Source organism: Daphnia pulex, chromosome 8, assembly GCF_021134715.1.
Source record: "Daphnia pulex isolate KAP4 chromosome 8, ASM2113471v1".
NCBI lineage: Eukaryota > Metazoa > Arthropoda > Branchiopoda > Diplostraca > Daphniidae > Daphnia > Daphnia pulex.
This window is the reverse complement of record NC_060024.1, coordinates 12,047,340-12,071,453: the sequence shown is the minus strand read 5'-3', so window position 1 is coordinate 12,071,453 and position 24,114 is coordinate 12,047,340. Positions and strand designations below refer to the sequence as shown.

The 24,114-nt window shown below is 44.0% G+C and overlaps 1 protein-coding gene across 2 annotated transcripts in view; it reads right to left on the bottom strand.

Annotated features, from left to right (window-relative positions):
* Window positions 1-480: 480 nt before the first annotated feature.
* The window catches only part of LOC124199943 (centaurin-gamma-1A-like), a 31,377-nt gene continuing 7,743 nt past the window's right edge, over window positions 481-24,114 (bottom strand). Inside the window, exons 1-13 of one of the 2 annotated variants that reach the window (XM_046596009.1) lie at window positions 10,757-12,292; window positions 9,246-9,478; window positions 6,504-6,645; window positions 5,233-5,367; window positions 4,626-5,075; window positions 3,849-4,155; window positions 3,300-3,693; window positions 3,047-3,230; window positions 2,710-2,964; window positions 2,387-2,632; window positions 2,178-2,295; window positions 1,757-2,111; window positions 481-1,666 (exon numbers count right to left, since the gene is read on the bottom strand). In XM_046596009.1, the coding sequence (XP_046451965.1) occupies window positions 1,451-1,666; window positions 1,757-2,111; window positions 2,178-2,295; window positions 2,387-2,632; window positions 2,710-2,964; window positions 3,047-3,230; window positions 3,300-3,693; window positions 3,849-4,155; window positions 4,626-5,075; window positions 5,233-5,367; window positions 6,504-6,645; window positions 9,246-9,478; window positions 10,757-11,204 (3,483 nt within the window). In that variant the 5' untranslated portion in view covers window positions 11,205-12,292 and the 3' untranslated portion in view covers window positions 481-1,450. Of the gene's footprint in view, window positions 1,667-1,756; window positions 2,112-2,177; window positions 2,296-2,386; window positions 2,633-2,709; window positions 2,965-3,046; window positions 3,231-3,299; window positions 3,694-3,848; window positions 4,156-4,625; window positions 5,076-5,232; window positions 5,368-6,503; window positions 6,646-9,245; window positions 9,479-10,756; window positions 12,293-24,114 lie in introns of those variants that run through there. The other variant, XM_046596010.1, reaches the window with a different exon arrangement.

Genomic DNA, 24,114 nt, shown 5'->3' with positions numbered 1-24,114 from the left:
CGAATATGCATATGCCATGTGCATGCTAGAATAAACCGTAAATTATATGCCTTACCTTGAATTAACATTTTAGATTTCACACGTTACGGTGATGGTCAGGTATTTGGGCAGTAAAGTACACCACTTATGTATCTCAACTCATCCTACACCATTAAAAAAAAACTTATTCTATTCTTTATATTTCGACAGGAACAATAGAAAGCCGAACAAGAATGTGGGAGTTGACAGCTGGGCTGGTTGAAGTCTGGTTGAGCACATTTAACTTTTTTCTCAACAGGTCAGCGTTGCAACTTTTATTTTTTTATTTTTTGTTGTCATGTGTGGGAAATTGAATTAATTAATAATAAACGCGTGGTTGTCGTTGGTGTAATGAATATTTAAGGTTTTTTTTTAGTGGAACCGGAAATGCTATTTATACGAAAATTATTAATGTGTCACTTGCTCAGAAATGAAAACAAACGACGCCAGGAACTCATGAAGTAACAATGACGGGACATATTTATTGAATTTCAAACTCTTCAGTTTCTTTTTTCAAATGCACACAGGGCCAGACTCACAAACATACGCACACAGAAAATTACAGACAGAATTAAACATCAAAACATTTTTGTAATCTTTCCTATCTTGGGCGCACCAAGCCAATCATCAGATAAATAGATTGCGATTTCACCGAATTTTGTGCCATTCGTTTTTTATTTTTCAATTTTTCAATGTCGAGTTGTAGACACACAACTCAGACGTTATCGGAAAAAGGTCTCACTAGACACTTAGTCGATGCCAAAACTAAAAAAAAAGAAAAGAATTAGAATCAAACAAACAATTTCGGTTGTTCGTAAACGGAAAAGGAAAGAGAAAAAACACGGTCACAGAAAGGATAGCGAGGCAAGGAGGTTTCACTTTCATCCTATGGGGCATATAATTTAACGTGGATAAAACCCGATAAGAGACGGAATGTCATAAAAATTTTGTCAATTTCTTTTCTCTTCCTCAATTTCAAATAACACGTCTGAGACGGAGAGGGGTAGGATAGGATAAGTGTGTGGTGGCTAAAAATGGACGCGCTGGTGATTTGAAAAGGTTTCGACGTGAATCAAGGGGGAAATAGAGAGCACTGTAAAAATCAAGAATAAGAAGAAAAAGAAAAACTGTTCGCAGAAAAAGACAAATCCGGGCGTATTGCCGCCTGACGGAAGGGAGTTATCTTTCCTAGAACGTAAAGATTCAACTGGTACAATTGTTTTTTGCAAGTGGATATTTTCCGTATTTTTACTTTCTAAGGGGAAACAAGTGTGATTGTTGCTCTATATATATGTATAGAAACAAATGCAGTTTAGTAGTAGTGTCTGTGTGAGTGTTGACGAAATTGAACAACGTGCTGTGACTGGCAATTGGATTTTTGAACGGGCCTTTTTTTTTTCTTCTTTGTCTTTCCAAATGTTATCCTGTTAATTTAAAGGCCTTGCTCGGCTTTGCCCATCAAATTAGTGGTGCTGGTGAGGTTGATGGTCTTGCGACGGTTGAGAGTGCTGAAACTGGAAATTGAAGACGGTCCTTCCGGGCATCCATTGGCAATGAGCAGCTCAATCACTTCGGGCGAATTACTGACTCGTGCAAAGGTTAGACACGTCCGTCCTTCCTGGTCCAGGGCTTTGACGTTGGCGTTATGCTGCACGATGGGGAAGAAAAAATAAAATAAATGCCGGGCAATAAAAAAACCTGTCCGTGATATCTATTAGCTGATTAAAAAAAAACATACCCAGAGTAAGAGCTGGACTAGAGCCAAATTGCCCAAAGTGGCCGCCAAGTGGAGTGGCGTTCGCAGATCGCGAACGGCCACGCTGCAGTTCACGTCCTCTGGTCCGGCTCGGGCCAACAGCAAGGCCACGGTTTTCAGATCGGAGCGGCAGACGGCATCAATCAGCTGCTGGCCGAGCGAGCCCGAAGACGACGGCAAGGCCAGGAATTCTTTGTGCTCGTACTTTGCACGGATCCAGCGCTCCTTGTCGTCCCGGCTCGATTGCGGACCCGGTTTCACGCCCCTCATCCTGGCCTCCCAGATGCTGTTGCTCAGCGTGTTGCCCAAACCGAGCATGACGGCGATATGTCCAGGTCTAAAACAGGAAATTGGTTATTATTAAAATAATGTGTTTCGTACGAAATTCTATCAAAACACTTACGGCCATTCGTCAAGGTCCAAGGATCGAACTCGGGAAATGTGCGATCCCAAGTTGCGGTGGATGCCTGAGCATTCGATACACACCAAGACTCCAAGATTCAAACTGGCCCAATCCGGATCTGTTGATGCAAAAAAAAAGGAAAATTTTAAATTTAAAAAATTGCCGATCCTGATTTTAGGCAATCGAGGACAAAAATCTTTCAAACGTACTGGGAGCGTCACAATCGGCGCAGTTGGCGTTGCCGATGACGGTCGACCTGAGCGACTGGATGGATGCGGCGTCCACCAGACTGTTCATCCGCGATTTCGACTTGCTGCTCTCGTTGCCCTGCAGCGAGCTGAGAATTTGGTGCTCGATGGACGTCACCCACTCTTCGCGCTCTTCAACGCTGGCCGCCTCAAAGTGCCAAATTTTGTTGTCCAAAGAAACGATTTGGAATTCGTAGCCGTCGCAATCTAATTTAGAAAATGAATCAAATCAATTTATTAACATCGTTTTTATATATAATAAAAAACAAACAAATTGATTTTACCATCGAGATCGTTGGCTTTGTTGCTGGAACTCTTCATCCGCCTGTGCCGCTTCTTGACGCTGGGCGTTTCCGTTTTTGCACTGCTGTCGGCGATGCCGCCGTTGATGGCGTTCTGTGACGAAGGATCGTCACCACCACCACCGCCGCCATTTCCGCCGCCCATCAAGATGCGAGTCACCGGCTCTTTGAGCACTTCGTAGGCCGTCAGCATCACCGTCGTCTTTTCCGTCCGCTTGTCCTTGCCTCCTGGAAATCCTGCGGAAGTAAAAAAAAACAAAATTCAAAGTGTTAAAAAAACGAAATCCGGTTTTCCTGTCAATAGTCAACGAATGCGTACCGGTAATGGGCTCATTCATAACTCCGTTGGCGCCCGGCACGACTCCAGGTGTCGATGTCACAGCGGCCATGGGCTGCTGCTGTTGCAGTTGAGTGCCACGCGATCCGCGCGGTTTCTGGCCGGGCACTTTGACAGTCACGTACTGCAACGAGATCTCCTTGCCGTGCGAGTCGTCCATGTAATCCTAGAACAGGCGGACAAATCAGGATATTAGAGAAATGAAACAAAACCAACGCAAATGTGTCGAACTCACGTGTAAACTCGAGTGATAGGTGAGCTTGCCGTCGTCGCCCAGGGTGACGTACTTCTTCTTCCAGTCCTTGTTGAGGGCGTTGTGCGAGCGCTTGTACAGGTAGCCCTGCTTGATGGGAATGGCCCGCCCGCTGCCCAGCTCGCCTCCGCCGTTGCTGTTCTTGGCTTTGTCCTTGTCGCTCTTCTCCTTGTCCTCCTTCTTGGACGACGACGGAGTGAACAAGTTGGACCTCCGGCGCGATTTTCTCGACGTCGTCGGCGTCGAGCTGGGCGTTGGCAAATCCTTGCCGTCCTTATCCTTGCCCGGAACGGAGAGCGTGTCGATCGTGGAGGGCGGCGTGCTGCGCAGCAGCGCCAAACTCTCGGCCGATCCCAGGGCGTTGCCGGACTGTGAACTATCGCCACACAAACACAAGGAAATAAAACAAAATGAAAATTCTGTTAGTGACGATGGCCGGTTACGTTTTCCAGACACACACACAGCAGCACACAAGTCCAAAGTCTATTTGTTTTGTTTTCCAAACTTGTTCCAACTCTCGGATGTTTTTACCTCTGCGACGTCGGACCCATGGCGTTGAGATGCTTCTCTGCGGGAGGTGCGACGGAAGAGGAGGAGGTCGAACCGGTGGAAACGACCGTGTTATTGGCCGTGACGGCGGCAGCGGCAGCGTTGTTGCTGTTGTTGCTGGTGCTACTGTTGCCGCTGCTGGTTGTACTGCTGTTGTTGCCCGTCACGTTGTGATTGCTGTTGGTCCGCCGCGGAGTGGCGCTGCTGCCGGCGGCGACGGCGGCTCCAGTCTTGGGATTGGCGTAGTGATTGACGTAGGTGCCGTGCGGAGGAGGCGGAGGCATCGCAGCTGTCGAACAGAAAGGAAGGAGCACACACAAACACAAAAACCAGATAATTTTAGATTCACAGCTTCTCTCTTTTGAATTCTTTTTTCCATCCTTCCATCTTTCTTTCCCCCCCCCTTTTTCCTAAATATTCCCCAAACAACGGGAAGTTTGACCGACGCAAATGACCGAAAATTTCCAAGAAAAATAAAAAGAAGATCGGCAAAATGCCAAGAGAAGAAAAGAAAGAAGACCCTTAAATTTTGTTGAGTTTTGTTTGTCCCCGAGTCAAATCATTTGAAAGTCATCCATCATCATTGTTACATTTTTTGATTTTTTGTTGTTGTTGTTGTTGTTTCGTTCGCCTGGAGGATCACAAGATCAAAAGGCAAGGTTGAAGAAACAACAACAAAAAGCTTCTTTTTCTATTTCTTATTATTTTTTAAAGGGCTTCCAAATAATCGAATGCCTGGCGGGGGGTAGTAGTCCATACCTCTAGCGGCTAGGGCGCCGTTTGTACTGAGACTGGCGGCGGTGGACGCCGACGAATGGAGATTGAGGGCGCTGCCGCTGAGTGCCGATCCGCCAACGTTGTTGCTGCTGTAGCCGGCCAGGCTGCTGTGACCCGTGCCGATGGAACCCGCTCCGGCGGGTCCGAGCGTCGATCCGGCCACGACCGAACCCAACGAAGACGAGCTGAACCCGCTGACCGCGCCCGGGTAACCGCCGTGCGATGCGGCAGGACCCGACGATCCGCCACCGGTCGTGATGGACGTCGTACTGCCCGTCGAGTGCTGCTGCTGCTGTTGCTGCTGCTGACTGTAGTGCCGGCCCAGCGAGTAGTGATTGGGCGTCGTCGGGCGCTGAGCCGCCGCTCCGCTCACGACGCCGGCAGATGGCGGCGCTAGTGGAGTCAGCCTCTGCTGGACAATTTTCTGGCAAGCTGCAAAGGGAAACCAAACATGATAAGAATGACGACGATGATAACCAGACTCTCATTTGCATTCGATAATGATTTCATTTTCCGAGGGGCGGAAAGAAAACAAAAAGCCAAAGGAGAGAGAGAAATGAATTTCAATAAATTAAAGCAGAAGATTTACCATCTTGAAAGACCCGCTCGATGTTGAGCCCGTAGGTGGCGCAGGTTTCGTAGTAGGAACAGCGTCTGAGGTCGGAAGCCAGCTTGCGGGCTCTGGCTTCATCCACCACCCGTGGATTCGTCTCGTTAATTCCATCTGTTTGAATTTCATCAGCCAAAAATGAAAATAAATAAATAACAAAAAAAAAAGAGAAAAGATAAATAAAAGAATTATAGAATAGTGTAACCCTTGGGGGGGTTTATATCTTAGTTCCGACTTGTCTATTTGGCGCATCCTCCCACCGACGCGCTCGTAAATTTTAAAACAAACTTTCAAAAGGAATAAATAAATAAAATAAAAAATAAAAACGGAGGGTGGTGGTGAGTGAGTGTGCATACGTTATGTAGTAGCACACAGTACCTGTTGTTCTGGAAAGGAGAAAAAAAAAAATGTCAACCCCCCGCAAACTTAACCGACAGTCAATATGGCCACCCTCCCGTCTGTCCGCCCATTCGCATGCGCTAAGCTTTTTTTTATTTTTCCCCGTTGGAAAAGAAAATAATAAACAAAGCGAAGCTTGACGGCACGCGGACGAATGTTTCAATAGTCCAACGGAGAGTTGGAACACATTTGCATTGAGTCAACATGTCAGCATTTGTATATTATATTGCCTTGAAAAAATGAAAGACGAAAGACAAGAGAGAAACGCGGGGGGGAATGAATGTCGCAGCTTAACTGATAGAGAGAGAGAGAGAGACAACACCACCCAGCCCGCCCACCCCTACATAACCGGGAGCTCTTCTTTTTTATTTATTTTTTTGTTCCTATCTCTTTCTCTTCTCTTTTGGTATTATATCAATCCTTATTAAATTATTCACGTGCCGTGTTTACACTACCGTTAATACCCCCACGTACCGAATTCAAAAGTTTTTTTTTATTTTTAGTTTTTTAAGGTTTTTTCAAAGGGTCCATCGAGCGGAGCGAACGGGCGCCGGAGCCAATGATGCGTCGCTAATTCGCTCAATTCGACACGACACGAATTAAGGCAGAGTCGACTGGTTTTCCACATCTCCCCTCACTACTTCACCAACAGTCTCCTGCTACTACTACTACTACTACCGTACTATGTCTCGCTCCTGACTGGCTCCTGATTTCAGATTAGACCCAACCACCCACGATCTTTTTTTTTTAAAAATTTTCAATTCAATTGTATGCGAAAATTTCAAAGGGGGAAATTCAAAGTTAGCAAACAACAACTAAAAAGGCTTGGATGAATTTGGAAAAAAACGAACCTTGAGTGCCGACCAGGATGAACGGGATCTCCGAGGCGTTGCGGAATTGGGCCATTTTGGCGTGGTAGCTGTAGATGGCGTTGAAACTGGCTTCGCTCTCCAGGCTGAAGACGAAGATGACCGCATCCACCCAGGCGGTGAACTACAAATAATACAAAGAAAAGAAAAGAAAATTGAATTGAATGAATCCCCCAACAACACACACACACAGCGTATCCTGTGCTAGAAGGGAATAAAAAAGCATTAACAACAATATAACAAAACTATCATGGCCCAAGAAATTCAAGCCTCCCTCTTCAACAACTGGCGAGAGAGCCCGTACCGAATGGTAGGGAAACCGTTCCGAGCAACTCCCCCGATCCCTCCCACTCCTTTCCGGAAGGAAAAAAATAAATCCTTTTTATTTGATTTTTTTTTTGTTCCTCCTCTTTCCTTAGAAGGGACCCACCGCCAACAGGCCGAATGAATGAACCACGTTTGTACTGTACAACTCTCGACAATAGGCCTTGAAAAATTCAAATTAGCTCATAATAGAGAGGCCTAAAGTCCTGGCGTCTGTATACGCACGGCCTCTGTCACGCTTTTCATTTCCGATTGAATGAAATGAATGAAGAAAGACGCGAGGGGGTTAGCTCTTAGAGATTCTTTATACTGCGTATGTTACATCACCCCCACGCAGCTTCCACACCCATGACCAGAAGGCTTCCTCTCTCTAGTATTTTTTTATGTGTGTCAAATTATTATTCATGCGGATGCCAACCCGATGCCACTAAATTGGCAACGGTCAGTCTTGTGTATAGTCAAAAGTATCTGACTGTTACTATTATTATTACCAGTAGCTATATATACAGGAGAGCGGGTATGTACATTCAACAGATCATTCAGTCAACTGAAATCTGCATACATTGTATTAATGTGTGTACATGTACATATAATATAGGAGCTAGGATTTGGGATGGAAGGAAAAAAAAACGACATGCACCCTCTGACACCCCCTTTTCCTTGGTTGGCAAGCAGCAGATGTCAGCCGCCCGCCGCCAGCATCCGCAAGTTGCGCTAACGAGCCGCACACGAAATGTTGTTTTACATTTCTCTCTCTGAGCTCTGAGCTCTGAGCGTATACGCATTCGTTATGTAATAGAAGTATTATATCATTCGGCGATTGCGCCAGTCGCCCGATTGACATGTGGGTGGCATGAGGGCAAAGTCTCTTATACAAAAACATTTTTCGGTCGTTTGTTTGTCTCATCCTCGCAATTCAAATAGCACCGGGAAAAGAAAAGAAAGAAAGAAAGAAAAAAAAAACACTTTATTCATTTTCTTTTCTCTCTGGCCAGCATCTGTGCAAATAGAATGAGGAATAGGGGGTGGGGTGGTGGGGGGGAGTGCTCCCCTGCACCCGAAAAAAGTTGCGTCATCAAAGTGATGCGACGACCACCCAAAGAGAAGATTCCTCCGCGTGTGTGTTTTTTAACGTTGCACACATCATTACGTTAATGAACTTTTCTGCATATTTAAACAGGGAAAGAATCAACCGAAAAAAGCCGAAAAAAAAACTTGCCCCCCCCCACTGTACATATCCCACCCTCCTCCTACAATAAATAAAAAAAAACGATGATCAAAGTCGTAAATAAGATAGCTCGCAATAACACACACACCCCAGAAGCTATGGAAACGGGATGAATGAAGGTATAATGAAAAATGTGTGTGGAGGCTACTACACACACGCATGCAAAAGGGAAGAAGAAATATACATCACATCATAGTATGGCCCCTGCGGCGGGTTATATAAGAGGAAAATGAGAAATGCGATGCTAATGACCGGCAGCTGATGTGGAGTGACATTATAAGCAACGACTCTCTTATGTATACCTCGGCCCCAAATGTAGCAACAACGTGAAAATGTGTATCAAGAGTGTGTGCTAGGCTGTAATATTGCGTACATGGGACTAACAAAAAAAAAACGACATTGAATTAACCCGAACGATATTGCACGTCATATGGTACACCCCCTCTTTTTTTGTTGCTCGTCTATCTTAAATGATATTTTGAATGTGCCCATAAAAATTGACTGCTGCTGCCCTCCATTCGGCACGGCTTCATGACGTGACTAGTAGTGAACGAGTTGCTGCGAGTGTACGCCCGTCTCTATGTGTGTATATTGCCCAAGCCATTCAAATTTTTTTTGTTCTCTCTCTTCTTTACGAGCGTTGGCCCACCTTCTCTTAAACGTTGGGCCTGGAATGGGATTTAGCTGGCCCCCTATGACACCCCCTTTATCACCTAAAAAAAAATATTTTCATATGAAAAATGTACAGCGCCAAAAAAGTCCCCTAGATAATTTCGGGGCCGTGTTGTTATTATTATTTCTATCAAAAGGTTATACTATAACCCGGCGCTTTTTATTTTTTATTTTTTTAGCCGTGACCCAAACACATTTCAACACGGCTGTGTTATTGAAACGATTCAAAAAATATAAGGGGACATTTTTTTTTTATTTAATAAACTCCTTTTTCCTTTTTTAAAATTTTTCTATAGGACTAAAAAAATGTTTTTTGTCCTTATTGTGTTAAAAAATAAATATACTCGTAAATAAAAAAGGAACCGGACAGCAGGCGTGAAAAGATTGATTTTCATCGCCTTTATGAATCGACTTTTGTGTGTGGTTATGTTTTTTCTTTCCATCTTTGGAAACAAATTCGACACACAAAATTTTGTTTTTTAAATTAAAATTTAACTTACTTGGAGTTCGGGCGATCCGCCTTCATCGCGGATGAGGAGAAGGTAAGACTGTCCGTCGATGGAAATCTCTTTTTTGAATCGGCCGCCTTCGGGCGATTCCTCCTGCATGTAGGAGCCGGTGAGGTAGCGATGGACCAGGGCCGATTTGCCGGACGCCAGCGACCCGACGATGCCCAAACGCAAATCGGGAACCGCTCTGGACAGCGTCCATTCTTGACTATTCACGAACGAATCTGGCAAAAAATAAATAAATCAAATGGAAATTTAAAATCACATTTTTCAACCAACTCTGCAACTCGACCGTTACACCATTTCCCAAACTATTCAATTGGAAATTGACATGTCAATGCTGCAATGGCGATGGACACGAAATGCTTCCGCGGACTGCGGAGGAGGACATTGACGGACAATTACAAGTTTCTGTGTGAGACGAATGGCGAGCGCTTATTGAGAAAACTCTTTTGTTGAATTTTCGAAGGGCGGAAGAAGAAGAAGAAGAAGCTTTTAAGAAGAGGGCGGGGCCGAGAGGAGGAGTAGAGCGCGGGCACGCTCCCAAAAATCCATCGCTGGTTACATGTTGGACGACAGGAGAGATAATCGAAACGAATTTCGACACACACACACACACGGGTACGGGGGCCATTGAGTTTTTTAGTGATCGATCGGTCGACAAGTAAACCCCCCCATCAACCAACCTAACCAACCCAACAAAAAATCTAATATTATATCAAATGAAAAAGAAGAAAAAAAAAGCGACAGACAAGAGATAGATTCCGGTTTGTTCGCAGCACACTCCAATGATAATAAAGACTTGCACATCCCTCCTCATCAATAATCAAACTAACCCCCCACCAAAAAAAAAACTAACAACTTGATGGATTTTCAAACAACTTTTTTTTTAGAGGATACCCCCCTTATTCGTCACTCTCATCCGCCTGCATCCGGCGCAGATAAAGTGAAGAACAGGGGGTTGGTTAGTGGAAATAATATAGCCTTTTTTTTCTACTCCACGTGTTATTATTCTAACAATTTGATAATTTTCCCTGAAAAAGCTGTTCAAACAAGAATCCCCCGCATTGGCGAGAGGAGAGATAACCAGACGTTGGTCGGGGGATCCACCTGGCCTTTCCTTCCAGTTGAATACAAACAACCCAGCACATAGTGGCCTCTTCCACGCGTCAATCAACATGACCGACCCCACAATGAAAATGAAGTAGGGAAATAAAAAAAAACATACAACAGACAACGGCACAAGTGGGTGAAACCGGTTTTCTTCTCGCCATTCGGCATGCAGCAATCATCACAATCTAATAACGTTAGACGACAATGATGGGGGCGCATTCTCATCAGCAAATCAGATTACCATAAAAAAGCATTTCAATGGACCTGATTTGAAAACTCAAGTGAATTTCCATCGGGAAAAGCAGATGCCCAGTCTACTACTTGACTAGAACTTTTCAACTGTAGGAGGGGGAGGCCGGCCAATCGTTGTATTGCGTAATCATTTATACCTGTGGCGATACTGGTGATGGTCGGAGTGGGTGTAGGGGTGGCGGGCGTAGGAGTTTTGACCAGAAATGACTTGGTTCGCCGAAAGGATCGGCGCAGGGATCGCCGGCGGAAGGATCGGAAAATGCTGGCCGCCGTCGACGTCGACCCGTGTTTGGTCGGCGTGCTGGGAGTGACGGGCGTCGTCGTCGTTCCGCCTCCCGTTCCCATGTGAGCCGGGTGACCGGGCGTCGTCGTCACGACGTGAATCGGCGTGACCGGAATGCCCGGACGGCCGACCGCCGAGGCCGCCGCTCGCGTGTACCCGCGTCTGAACGGCGAAGGAGCCAGCGGCTCCTCGGCCTTGCGGGTCGACGCCGAGCTCTGGACGCTGATGCCCAGCGTCATGTTGAGCACTTTTTGGTAGAAGGGCAATTTATCGCCCAGCAGGCCGCCGCTGTGGTTCTTCATTATCGAACAATCGGGGACGAACGAAATGAAAAATAAGAAAGAAGAAAAACCGGCACGATTCCAACCGATTTCCAACGCGCTCACAAAAGTTCTTCTTTCGATTATTTTTAATGAGGCGCCTCTTTTTTTCCACAAATGTTTTGGGTTGTTGTTGGCATCGACCAATGACTTCCTGTCGATTGGCTTTTCTGCCAGCAGTTCCGTTTTGTTCCGTTTTTCTCTCTTTTTTTCCGCCCTTCGATTGGCTTTTGAAATGTTCACTCACGCGTGAGAAATCGGCGCAAAGGGAAAAAAATCATATAATAATGTTGGGAGAGACCCCGCGGTGACGATCGCAACACGAGCACAAAACAACAATCGGCACTCCCGTCAAAACCAATAACAATAATGAGACGTGAGGAATCAAAAAAGAAAAGATTTGTCTTTCTTTCTTTTTTGGATTTCAATTCCAACAACCCCCACAGAAGTCAGAGAGAACTAATAATGATTATGAATTAGATCCAATGGGCCGGCACTAGTACCACCACAACGACCACCAACGGAGTTTGGCTGAGCTTTTCTCGCCCCGAACAGAGCCGATGGAACACGGGACGTCGTCATTTGGGTTGGTCCCCCAAAAATTGTTCCAAAAGTCAATCGAACGGAAATTTTCAGAACTTTTTTTTCTTTTCACAAATATTTTTTGAAAAAAAAAGTTTCGTCCAGTCCGCACCACTTCACATTGATTAGCGATTAACGATTGGAAAACTCCCCAAAATAATTGGGAGAAAACGGTTCAACTTTTTTTTGTTATTTCAAATTCAAGACGCACACAAAAACACACGAGACGAAAAGTTTGTCCGTCAGAGTGGAGGGGGGAAAACGGTTGACGCCGAACGACGGCCGGTGAGCGACTGAGCCTCAACGAGGTGAGTCAGGGACGGATGTAGTACGTATAGTGCGACGACACTCCACCCCATCCGTGTGCCCCCACCCCCCTTCTCTTTTGCCCACCCGGCGATGGAGCGCGCCGGTCGTCTCCTGTAATACGCGCGTCGCGTCGGAGGTGGGACCCCGGTTGGTGGGGTGAGGAGAGTAAAAGGAGAAGGACGACGACGACGACGGAGCTATAAGGCCTACTAAATAAAGGAAGGACTTTCTTTTCTTTTCTTTCTTCCCTTTGCGGGTAGAGAGAGAGAAGAGGAGGAAATCGGAGAAGGTATTGTGCGCCCAAGAACCTTAGCTTCTTCTTTTCTTCCGCCTTGAGCCCGTCGTCGTCGGGTCCGTCTGTTGGTGGGTATTTTATTTATGCGGAGCGCGCCAACCGCGTGCCCGTACACACATAACAGAAAAAAGGAGAAAAAACCTCTTTTTCCACTCTATTTTCTATGGAGAAAAATACTTTTGAGGTGATAATAAAAAAATAAAGAAGAAGGGAGACTCTACTATATGGTTGGTGACATAACACAGACACAGAGAGCCCTCAGTATGACCGTCGTCCGTCGGAACAACTACGCGGGGCATCGAGGCGCACGCCGGGGTTTTTCGGGGGGACTCCATTGTGTCAATGGTGGTATATACACAAACGTGAATGTCTCTGTGATTTTGGGTGTACCTTGTGTATTATCTTCTTTTTAGATGGTATATAGGAAAAGGTGTCCTCATGAAAAACGCTTTTCTTCCAATAGGAGAAGAAGAAGAAGGTAAAAACTGGCCCGTGGTCGAATCGAGGCGCCCCGCAATGTTTGTGTCCCATTCTCTTTTCCGGCCGATTCAACAACAGATGGGAAATACGACGATGACGAACCAGGAAAAATACAAGAAGAAGAAGAACCTCCTCCTTCTTCTTCTTCTTCTAGACTTTTTGTCAATGGGGACGGACGCTGGTAGCCTTTCAATACAACAACAACAACAACAACGGACGAAACAAAAACCCGGTAGCTCCACACATAGAAGGTGACTTGTCCAAAAATATTTTTCCACACACGAGTCTGAAGGGAAAAAGGTTTTTTCCTTTTCTTAGTGGGACGTCCGGAATCATAAAAATAGGAAAGAATCAACAACACACGGTGCGCACACAATGATCGATTCTTTTCTCCCGATCAAAATGTGTGACGTATCCATCATATATGTATTTGTCTTCAAATCAAAAACGAAAAAAGAAAAATCTGGTCTAGTTTCGCCAGATGTAAAGGAAGAAAAGAGACGTTGAATCCATTTTTATTTTATTTTTTCATTCCGGTGGGGGTTTGTTTGCTTATTTCATAAAGAGAGAGAAAAACACGCCGTTGACAAATCCGTCAAGACGACACACACAAGAGGACCTCTCTCCTTGCATATACATATAGGTGGATAGAAATAAAAAAAGGTAACTGTTCCTAGCAGAGTCTCTCTACTTTTTGGGGGATTCTTTCTATTTTTCTTTTGTTAGGACACAAGGAGCTCGCGTCTTGTGGCCGTGCATATTATTCAAAGTCGAGCATCAGCAGGGACGCGTCTAGCTCAACGTTCGGCAAACCGACGCATAGAAATTTCGGAATTGATCCGATTTCAAGGTGTATACTATACTTTGATAGAGAGATGAAAATCCCTATGCTGGAGCAGCTAACCTAGCAGCAGCCCCCCTTCTTATGTAAGAGGGGGGGAACTCGCAATGTGTGTCGGCATTCGTAGAAGAATCGACAAAGAAGAAAAACGCAGAAATCTTATTTCTCCATGCGTCTCTATCTCCCCCTATCCTATCCCATAAATATTATACGCAACTCTTCGTATTCTTATCAAACGTACGTATCTAAATAAATTTCTAGCCGATGCTCGGTGGTGTATTAAGATTCGATTGTGCTTTTCATCGATTCCCCCCTACACACAAGAAAGCGGAGAAGAAAAGAGGCACGTGTGTTGCGCACAAACTTACAAGAAGAAGAAGAAGAAGAAGAAGTCCACCCCCCGCCACCGTCGTCGTCACATTTCACACACAAAAACTTCCCTCAGCAGGGCGCAAAAGCGTGCGCGAGCGGGCGCACTTCCAAGATTCGAATTACAAAACCCGAAATCCCTCCCACCCTACAACCCCTTGGAAATAAAATAATAACTCGCTCATCTGGGTTCTACTATTACGCCATAACCGTCCTGTATCCCAAGACAGTCCATATACAAGAATGAACACATCACACAGACAAATGGAAGGGGGACGACCGTTCAAAATCGGCGCGCGCCAAAATCAGCGCGCTATTTCAAAAATAAGAGTAGAAAAGAGAATGATTTCTTTTTTTTACTTTGTTCGGACACCGAGGAAAGGAAGAAAAAAGGTGAGATGATCAAGTCGTTAAACTATACACACACAATCCAAGTCGGCCGAGATGACATTTAGCAGCTCCTATATCTCAACTCAATAAGTTTCACATTTTTATAGTTATTTCTAAATGCATTGAGAGTGAGAGAGAGCGGAACCCAAAAAGGAAATTTCCGTCAAAAGAAGAAAAGGGCGTAATAGTTTTTGGCGACTTTTTTTTTTTTACTTTTACGATCTCGTAAAAATCGACTCGATCCTCCTCTTCTCGATTTGGAATGAAAAGCTTTTTTCTTCTTCTTCCTGACGCACGGTGTGTACAGGGAAATGCCTCCACACGGAAATGTGTAACTATAATATTTTTGATGGCTTTTCTATTTTGCGCAGCAGCCAGCCAGCCCAGCCCGAAACCTTTTCACCGAATTTTTATGGGTGTGAGCGCGGCATCAAGAAGTGAGAGAAACCAATCGCGTTTTGAGGAGAGACCCACACCCCGCGACACTTGACGAACAATTCAATAAAGAAGTTTGAAGCGACGACCTCGAATTCCCCCAGTTGTTTCGCCATTCCCACGCGATCATTCCTCAACGCCGATCGACGCGATTTGCTCTGATGAACTTGTCAAAAACGCGTTCGAATTTGATTGTTATAACAACTCCGGCTGACTGACTTGGACCTATATCTATACACTGAACTATACAACACAATCTCCCTTTTATCGATTGAATCGCGGATCAATTCAATGACGAACGTTGGCAATTGTGTCACGTCACAAACGAGAGGCTAAGCAAAACAGAAAAATCACGCCCGTTACTACTACTACTACCAGTTTGATTCTTGGAAATTGTTTCACTCGGGCCTTGTGACTTTGAAATTTTTTCATTTCATTTCGTGTTCCTTTTGTCAATTGTCTGCGTGTGTGTGTGTTTGACGTGATTGTATGACAACATGACGGAGACGACACGCAGTGAAAGAGAAAGAAATTTTTTCCAGGCTCGGCTCGCGGTGGTGGGGGGTTTCATGTTTGTGTTCGTGTGTCACTGCTGGAGGCTGAGCCGGCCGAGATAGTCGAGCCCGGCGCGCCATTCGAAAAGTGAAAACGTTTTTGTCATTTCTTCTTTTTCTTCTTTTCAATTTCTCTCCCCTCACGACTAGAGTTCCCTTTTCTCAATGCTCAGCAGTTCTCCGAGCTTGTGTATTTTCTTCACTTCCTACCAATCTTCCAATTCTCCCAACAAACCGTGACGGGACTATCAGGAAACTGGTGGAAATTGGTCAGAGTTCCGATCCTATCCAGCTAAACTCTACTACCAGATAGATAAAAAAGGAAACCACCAACAGAAAAAAGATAAGGGACGACGTTTGATCATGCGGAATGTTCGTCCCTCCAAAAAAACAACCCGAGTTTACCGGAATACAATGAATGAAAGAATATACTGCTACCGTAGCCAGTTTCTATTTTTTGGGGTAAAAAAATACTTGGGTGTGTTTTTTGTTACCCTATTCTTCCCACAGGAGATAAGCAACATACAAAAAAAGGAGTTTCTGTGTGAAAAGATGGAAAACTGGACCATTTTTTTTTTCTTCTCTCTTTTACATTTTCCTCATCTTTTGTGCTGCGGGATTGGGGTTGAATTGTCGTAACTCAACCGGCTTGTTATCTTTCCGCTCTCAACCGCTTACTTTTTTTACTAACTAGCTTCTCTCTCCTCTATCGTTAACATCTCGGCAAACATTCGTGGCAGGCGCAGGACACGGAATCAGTTCAAAGCGGCTCCGGTCACACACACACATCACGGCACGGGTTCATCAAAATGAAATCAACGGCTCCGCTCTCTTCTTTCTTTCTCTCCCTCTTACCAACCAAAGAAAACCACATTTTTTTCTTCTTTCTTTCCTTTTTTTTATCGCCTTAAAAGTCGTTAACTACTTCATCTGCTATTGACTTTCGTCACCTGGCGACACGAACGACATGGCGTCTTCCTTGGTCCCTTCTTGCGCAATTGCGTCGTCAGAAAAAAAGAACCTTGGGGGTCTGGCGCCAGATGCGGCCGCGCGTGAGTCGTTCGTCAAAAACCCCAAATCCCCACTCAAAGAAGAAGAAGGAGGTGATTAATGACAAATAAGTGAGTTTCGGTGGCAGGCAAACAAGTTAGTGAATGCGGGGTCTGATCTCACGGAATTTCTTCTCTTCATGACTCTCTCACTTCGAGTGGCTCCTATGGCTCATAGGAGAGAAAAATAGGAGCCAAGGGTCCAGTGGGGAGAAATGGTCATAAATGATCATAAAAATCGTGAGAGAGAGAGAGAAATATTTGGAAATGGAGAGTGAAGTACCGTACGTACGCTACTATAAAAATACGAGTTCATTGAATTTCTATAAATGTTGCTCGGTTTGGCTGGAGGGGAATGACGTAGGGAGAAAATAAATGAATCGAAATAACGAATGGAAAAAAAAGACGGCCGTTTTCACGTACTTCTTCAGTTGGGATATTCACAGAAGAAGAAAAAAAAATACACACACACATATCCCAAAAGTGTAACAACACCCCAAAAATAAGTAAGAGGGAAGAAGAAAAAAAAGGGAATGAAACGATGATGAATAGAAAGGAGCACAAAACCAAAATAAAAAATAAAGAGTATTCAGATACATATATATATATATATCCTCAAAGAATAGGAATCATGGATATATGGGGGAGAGATAGGTGCCCCTAGCCTTAGCCCTGGAGAGAGATAGAAAAAAAATATCTAGCAATGGAATGATAAGAAAGAAGCAAACAGTCATGATCCCGAAGAGGGAGAAAAAAAAAGAACCGACGCTCAACGACGCTTTCTCTGTGTGGGTTTTTTAAAGGGAGAGAGTTCCTCCTCGACTTGGCGCAACCAAATCTCTCTTGTTTCCCCTTCGACCTCCCTTATTCTCTCCCCCAAACCGAGAAAAAGAGAAAAGCCAGCGAGAGAGAGAGAAAAAAAAAACTGTACAGATATTATTATACACAATATATACTCCAGAAATGTAGATGGGTAGGGTATCCATCCCAAACATAGAAAAAGAAAAGAAAAGAGAGAAAAGATGAGGTAGTTTTATAGTTATATAGTACACTACTACCAGTGCGTTATGCAAGCGGCAGTCGTCATCATATCGCAACCTCCCAACAAAAAACGAACATGGAAATTCAGTATCTTTTTTTTCTCTTCTTCTCTTTTTAACTGCCGGGCTCACATACATAACGAATCGAACGCTAGGAAACGAACAAACAAACCGAAACGTCATGTTTGTGTGCTCTATTGGAACACAACCCCAGAAAAAAAAAAACAGGGACCCCCCTCCATGTCTATCTAGTCGCGCACATCCCCCGGTTTAAAATAAAAGGAAAAAGAAAAAGGAAAAAAATGATTATTATTACTCGACAACTGGCAGGGGAATGATCACGATAACATGCCATCAATTCTGACGACTGTTGTATATAGCCCTACTGGTAACTTGTATGGTAATGTCAACAGACAATCCCGACGCCCTCCCCCACCCACCCAGCTCACGTCTAATCCTCACTACCCCCCCCCCTCCACCTACACACACCCTCCGGCCTCCTCCCCAAAAAACGACCAAAACAAACACGGAAAGAAAAGGAAAAGAAAAAAACGACACAAAGATAAATACAGAAGCAATAACAGATAGATGGATATTCTATTGGATACCAATAAATCCGCAATCACTGGGACAATAACAGAAAAAGGAAATAGACAACGGAGGATAGAAACTCCCCCCTCTCTCTCTCCAAATAGGAAAGTAAAAAAAAAAGGAACGAATCTGATGCGGAACCCGGCAGGACCCGTGTATCTCTCTCTACACGCGACATTAAATAAATAGGAGATCAAACAGAAACGTCGATCGGTCGTAAAAATAACAGACATATAAATTGTAGACAGAGATACAGAGACAGAAATATACCAAGCTGCGCTTCTGCCGAAATCAGATGGGAAAGCAATAAAGGAAAGAAGGAAAAAACGAGATGGAATAATACGATCCCAGTTTATGTTTGTACGGGGCTCGTGACAGGACAGAAAGGAGATGAGCACACACACAAAAAATCTTTCGAAAAAAAAAAGTCTGGCGCGCAGATGCTGCGGGCGCGCGGTGGATTGGTAGAAATTGGCCACACATTATAATGCGGAATGCGCTAGAACGTGACTGATGATAAATCAGGTGACTGATCGACCGATTCGAAATGGACGGATGACGTGGTCAAACTCGGTAATGTAATAATATAAAAAAAGGAAATTATTCCGATCCCCTAAATCGTCCGATTTTTACAGTCACCGAACAATTTTTTATTTTTTCCCCAACCGGCCAAGAGGAAAATGACGTAATGCGTGCATGTATGCGGTTGGTCTTTCGCTCGAACGCGTTTTATTCAAAAACGGAAAGCAGAAGAAAAAAAAGCCCCTATATAACATGGATGGGGGGGAGATGGGAGAACGATCACGATCCGCCGGGGGAGTGAGGAGAGGAAAGTCACCATCGTACTTACGTAACGACGTGTGTGTTTACACACTCGAAAAGAGATGCGCTTGGCGAAAAAACGCAACTACCGTGTACTGTACACACACTACCGGTTTTTATGGCCGTCTATACTAACAAGATCGTTTGAAAGGGGGAAGTTGCGTGGGGGGTTAGAAGGAGGCAAAAGAGGTGAACAATGCGTCCAATCGAGTTAAGAATAATATCACATGTATAGAGAAGCGGGCGTGATTAACATCTCTTTCCGGACTCGGTGGTGGAAAATAGCAGAGAATGGGGGTTATGATATTATTATACGCACCCGACAAAATCCCAAACGGGAGCTGGTGGGATAAAAACTAGACAGATATAGGGGGAGGAGGAAATTGGTTAATGGGCGCCACATATCAGATCCGGATCTTGTTATAACGCAACGACAAACACGCCAAAAAAGAGAGAGAGAGAGAAAATAATCGACAATAGGATCTGATCAAATAAACCCCCTGGTTAAAAAAAAAAATGTCAAGTCCAATCTGCGATAATAATAGATCCTGGGCAGCATTCAACCCGTTTTTCTTTTTTTAAACGGGTCGGTTTTCGTGGCTAGGAGGAAAAATAGGGAGGATACGACAGGCCGGATATCAGGATAGGGGGCGGGTTGCAAACAATAAGCGTAGGAGGATTTTTCAAATTTGACGTTTGACGTTTGACGGTATCCCCTCCCGTCACTGAAAATCAAATTTGAACTAACAACAAAAAGAAAATGATTTCAAAGAGTTCAAATTATTAAAGTGTAGCCCGCTGGGTATTGTGTTGGGGCTCTCATCCCAGCTGCTGTTTTCAACTCATCCTACATCGCTATCGATATCAAAACCCGTGTTTAGATCGTTCTGTAAAGTAGAGAGAAAAGAGGGGGCTTGATGTCGGATGTTTGACACATTCAATCAGGAAACCGAAATGTTTTCCAAATCCCAAATATGATCGATAGCCAATTCCAGGAGCTGCTGCGCTGCCGCCGTTCTCCCCGCACAAGTTATCAAACGAGATAATCATCTCACGTTTCGGACATTGTCGAGCAGCCAACAAGGGCGGGGATCCTGATTACCACCCCCCTTCGGCTCTGTATGAACTAACTGATCCTTTTTTCTTTTTTTTTTAAATTCTTTTTTACAACTTAGTTTAGATTTTTATCGCCTTTTTTTCATTATTATTATCGCCTTCCATCGATCGGATTGAAAAAAAAAAAAAAATCCGCTGGCCAAAATGGCACAGCCTTTAATACCTTGAAGGGCCAGCCCAGTAGATTTCCTTTTCTAATAGACTTTGGATACGATAAGATGATGGAAAACATTTTCAAAAGGGGATCGCCCGATAAAAACGTAATACATTTTCCCTCAAAATTTTCCGTAGAAAAAGAAAAAAATATTTTGTTCCCATTTTCCCATTTCACATAACAAATTGGAATTCAGGAGGGAAACATTGGTGGGGTCTCTACATCTGATCCTGTACTGGCTCCGTATAAATACCGTCAGTTTTTTTCCCCCTTCCTTTATTATCAATGCGAACACACTCACTGACAGTTCATAAATATCGGTCATATAATAATAATAATGTGCGACCGGAGCAACAACTCTCTCTGAGCCGCTAGAAAATTGGACGGAACGCGTCGGCGCAAATGCCATCACCGTACACACACACACACACATATCCACGTCGTCCCTTTTCATAAATATATAACACACATTTCTCCCTTTTTCCAGGGCGTTTTTCTCTTGTTATCTCGCGATGGAAAAGAAGAAGAAAAAAAAAGCTGTTGGGAAAAAGTGCGCAAACGTCACAAAACTCTTGAGAACAAGAACAGAAAATTTCCCATATTTTTAAAAAGTCCACCTCCCCTCTTTCTTCTTCTTCTTCTTTTATTTTTGCCCTTGTCGTCGAACCATTTTTCCGAAAAGGGGGGGAGATCGACCCAGATGGAAAAAAGAAGAAGCAAAGAAAAAAAGCGTTCGGTATAAAATTGTAACACGTATAAGGCACCCTATAGCAAAGCTCCTTTACCTTTGGCCAAAAAGGGGGGAATCCAACCCAAAAACCATTGGGTTCACCTATAGACGCTATATCCCCAAGTTTTTATATGTTTATAATTTTTCCAGGTTTCTGGCAAAATGGAAAAAGGAGAGCGGGTGGAGGTACGGAGCGAGCAGAAGGAGGGACAGGCGAGAGCGAGGGGAGGGAAGAAAATATAGAGTGTGTGTATCAATACACTAACTGTCCTCTCTCTCTCTCCTTCGCTCTCTATGGGATGTGCGTTAACACCTGGACACAAAAGTGGAGTGGAACGAAAGTCTAACGAACCCGACGTGTGTACACTGTATGGGCCTTGGGGACTGCCCTTGCCGAGCTCTCGCTAGGGCAGAGCAAGAAGAAAAGAAAAAAAAATACCCATGGACGTCCCTCGACAACTCCAACACACACAAACACACAGAGAGTACGTGTGTGTGTGTTTGATAAGAAAAACGTCGCATTTCTGCCCCCATTTTGAACATTGGGGCCCGGAAAACATTCAACGACGACGACCGCAGTAGCCGTCGCTTACATGTTCCGATTTTGATCCGAAAAATACGGAAGGAAAAAAAGAAGGGAAACAACAAGGAAAAAGGAAAGAAGAAAAAAAAAAATAGGTGGATATTTTCTATAGTTTCCCTAGACTGTTGTTATAAATAATATTTGTGGCCTTAAAAGCGTCGCTGGGAGAGAGAGTGTGTGTCCCTCGGTGTCCTTTGTGCTGGACGCCTCGACCTCTTGTGTATTTGATCTATATATTTTTAAAGAGACGCGCTCTCACGGAGACGTGTCAAGAGAACACGGCCCGTCCTCCAAACTCTCTGGCTGACTGACAGAATGCACAAGACTCTCGCCAGCTTCTCCGTAGGCCTAAATATAAATAGAATAGGCATAGAGAGAGAGTGCTGTGTAAATATCAACATGTATGCTCTGCGGACTAACATTTTTGTCAAGGAGAAGAAAAAGAATTCCTTTTTTTTTTAATATTATAGTTCAATAACATTCCCCTCCAACTACTGGAATCCCGGTGGTAAAATCCGGGGACGCTACAAAGGTGTTTCTAATGTTTGCCTTGCAGAGTTCCTCACAAGAAGAGACTCACTTGAAAGAAAAAATAAATAAAAAATAGAAAAGGTGAAGAAATCCTGGCCAGAAACTCGGCCTCCACCGGTCAAACTCCACCCAAATAACTGAATTCACTTCTTCTTCTTCTTCTTCTTGTGTGTACCTTTAAACTTATTAACGTTTTTCCAGCACCAAAGTCGCTTAAAATTCTAACCGAAAGAAAAGAGTATAGCCTTCAGAGACCATCCCACAAACTTTATTCTGATTTTCTTTTCTCAGATTTTTTGTCAGGGCACGCGTAGGCCCCAGGTTCAAGTTGCGTTTCGTCCTTCTGTGCATATCATATAACCCCTAGAGGGGGGCTCCGGGAAACCCGATGACAAAATAGAAAAGAAAAAAAAGATTTGGAGCTTTTTGGGGAATTGCGAAGGAGGTTGTCACTGCGACAAACAAAACTTTAGGGACGATAAAAACCAAGTAAAAGAGGAAAAAGAAGAAGAATAGGCAGATGTGTGGCGCGAGCGTCTTTGCGGCAAAAACGGCAGAAAGTGAAACGCGCTTAAGGGACACACGCGCCACCGCCCGTCTCGGGTTGTCTTTATTTTTCTTCGATGACAGCGGAGGGGGTCTTCTTCTTCCTCTAATTCTTTTATTCTGTTCCTCAGCTGTAAAATCTGCACAGCCATAAAAATTCGAGCAGACACACAGAGTTCAACTCAAACTGAGAGGGCACTCATTCATCAACGGCTGTATCATCCAACATGCACCCATACACAAGAGAAGGATGAACTGGGGGTAGCAATTTTGAAAATAGTACAACGGACGGACCGACAGCAGCAGCAGCAGCCGGCCCCTGAATTTTTATGTGTATTAAGTTGCTTTGAAAAATATCAAATAAAAAAAAAGGAACGAAAAAGTCCTAATTTTTATTTTGTGTGTTTTTTTACTTTTATTCATTTGGGGAAAAAAGGAATGAAGAGAGAGAGAGAGATCACCTTTCCGCAAAGCGACTCTTGAATAATAATTTCGGTCCTCAATACTGTACAAATGGGAAAAAAACCCCTCCTATATGACCTATTCTCTGTATGGGACGTGCATATATCCTTTACCCACTCGAGGACTTATTTGATTGAGAGGGTTACATAGACTCGCCCATGCACTACAGCGGCGGTGGGTATAATATGTGTACACATATAATACACCAATATTATAATCTCTTCTACCCAGTAGTAGTAGTTAGTATCTTCTCATAAAAGGGGAAAACAGAACCGACTCTTGTCCGAAAAACCTGAAAAGAGACCGAAAGAGTCTACTTTTTTTCTTTCTACAAAAACCGAATATTCAAAAGAGTGAATTGAATTCATGATATGCATTTTTCCATATCTACTTTGACGTATACGTGTATGCATGGACGTCCTGGGAAAATCAAGTCGAGACTATTGCTGATAAAGCTAGACTATATACTGGAACGGGGCAGAGGAAATTTGATTGGTTGACAGTTGGCATTCATCATTCGCCCAGGAGATCGAATTGAAAAATTCATGAGCTTCCCAAATCTTATTCCTTTTTTTATTCCCCCTTTCTCTCTGTTGCCCAACTTTCTTCTTATTCCGCTCGATTGGAGAAATCGAAGCGGGATCGAACACACAAATTTTGGCCATGCAAATCCTTTTTTCTACGCGGAGCGATGGGAAACAAAAAAACTGAATTTACAAAATGAATAAATTCCGCACAATAGAAGAGAGCGAGCAAATAGACAGCTAAAGAAAAGAAAAAAAGAAAAGAATAGCTTTTATCTCTCCATTTTCATAGAATTTCTTGGACCTGGGATCGGGGGAAACAAGGGAAACGTATCTAGGTAACAAGAAAAAAAAAATCCCGTACCATCACCCAAAAAGGATTGGGTGAGAAGAAAAAAGAGCGGTTACATCACCGTAAAAAAGTACACACACTCGCACAAGAAGAGGAATAAGAAATAGTAAAAAAAAAACTACAATAGCCAATTGCGT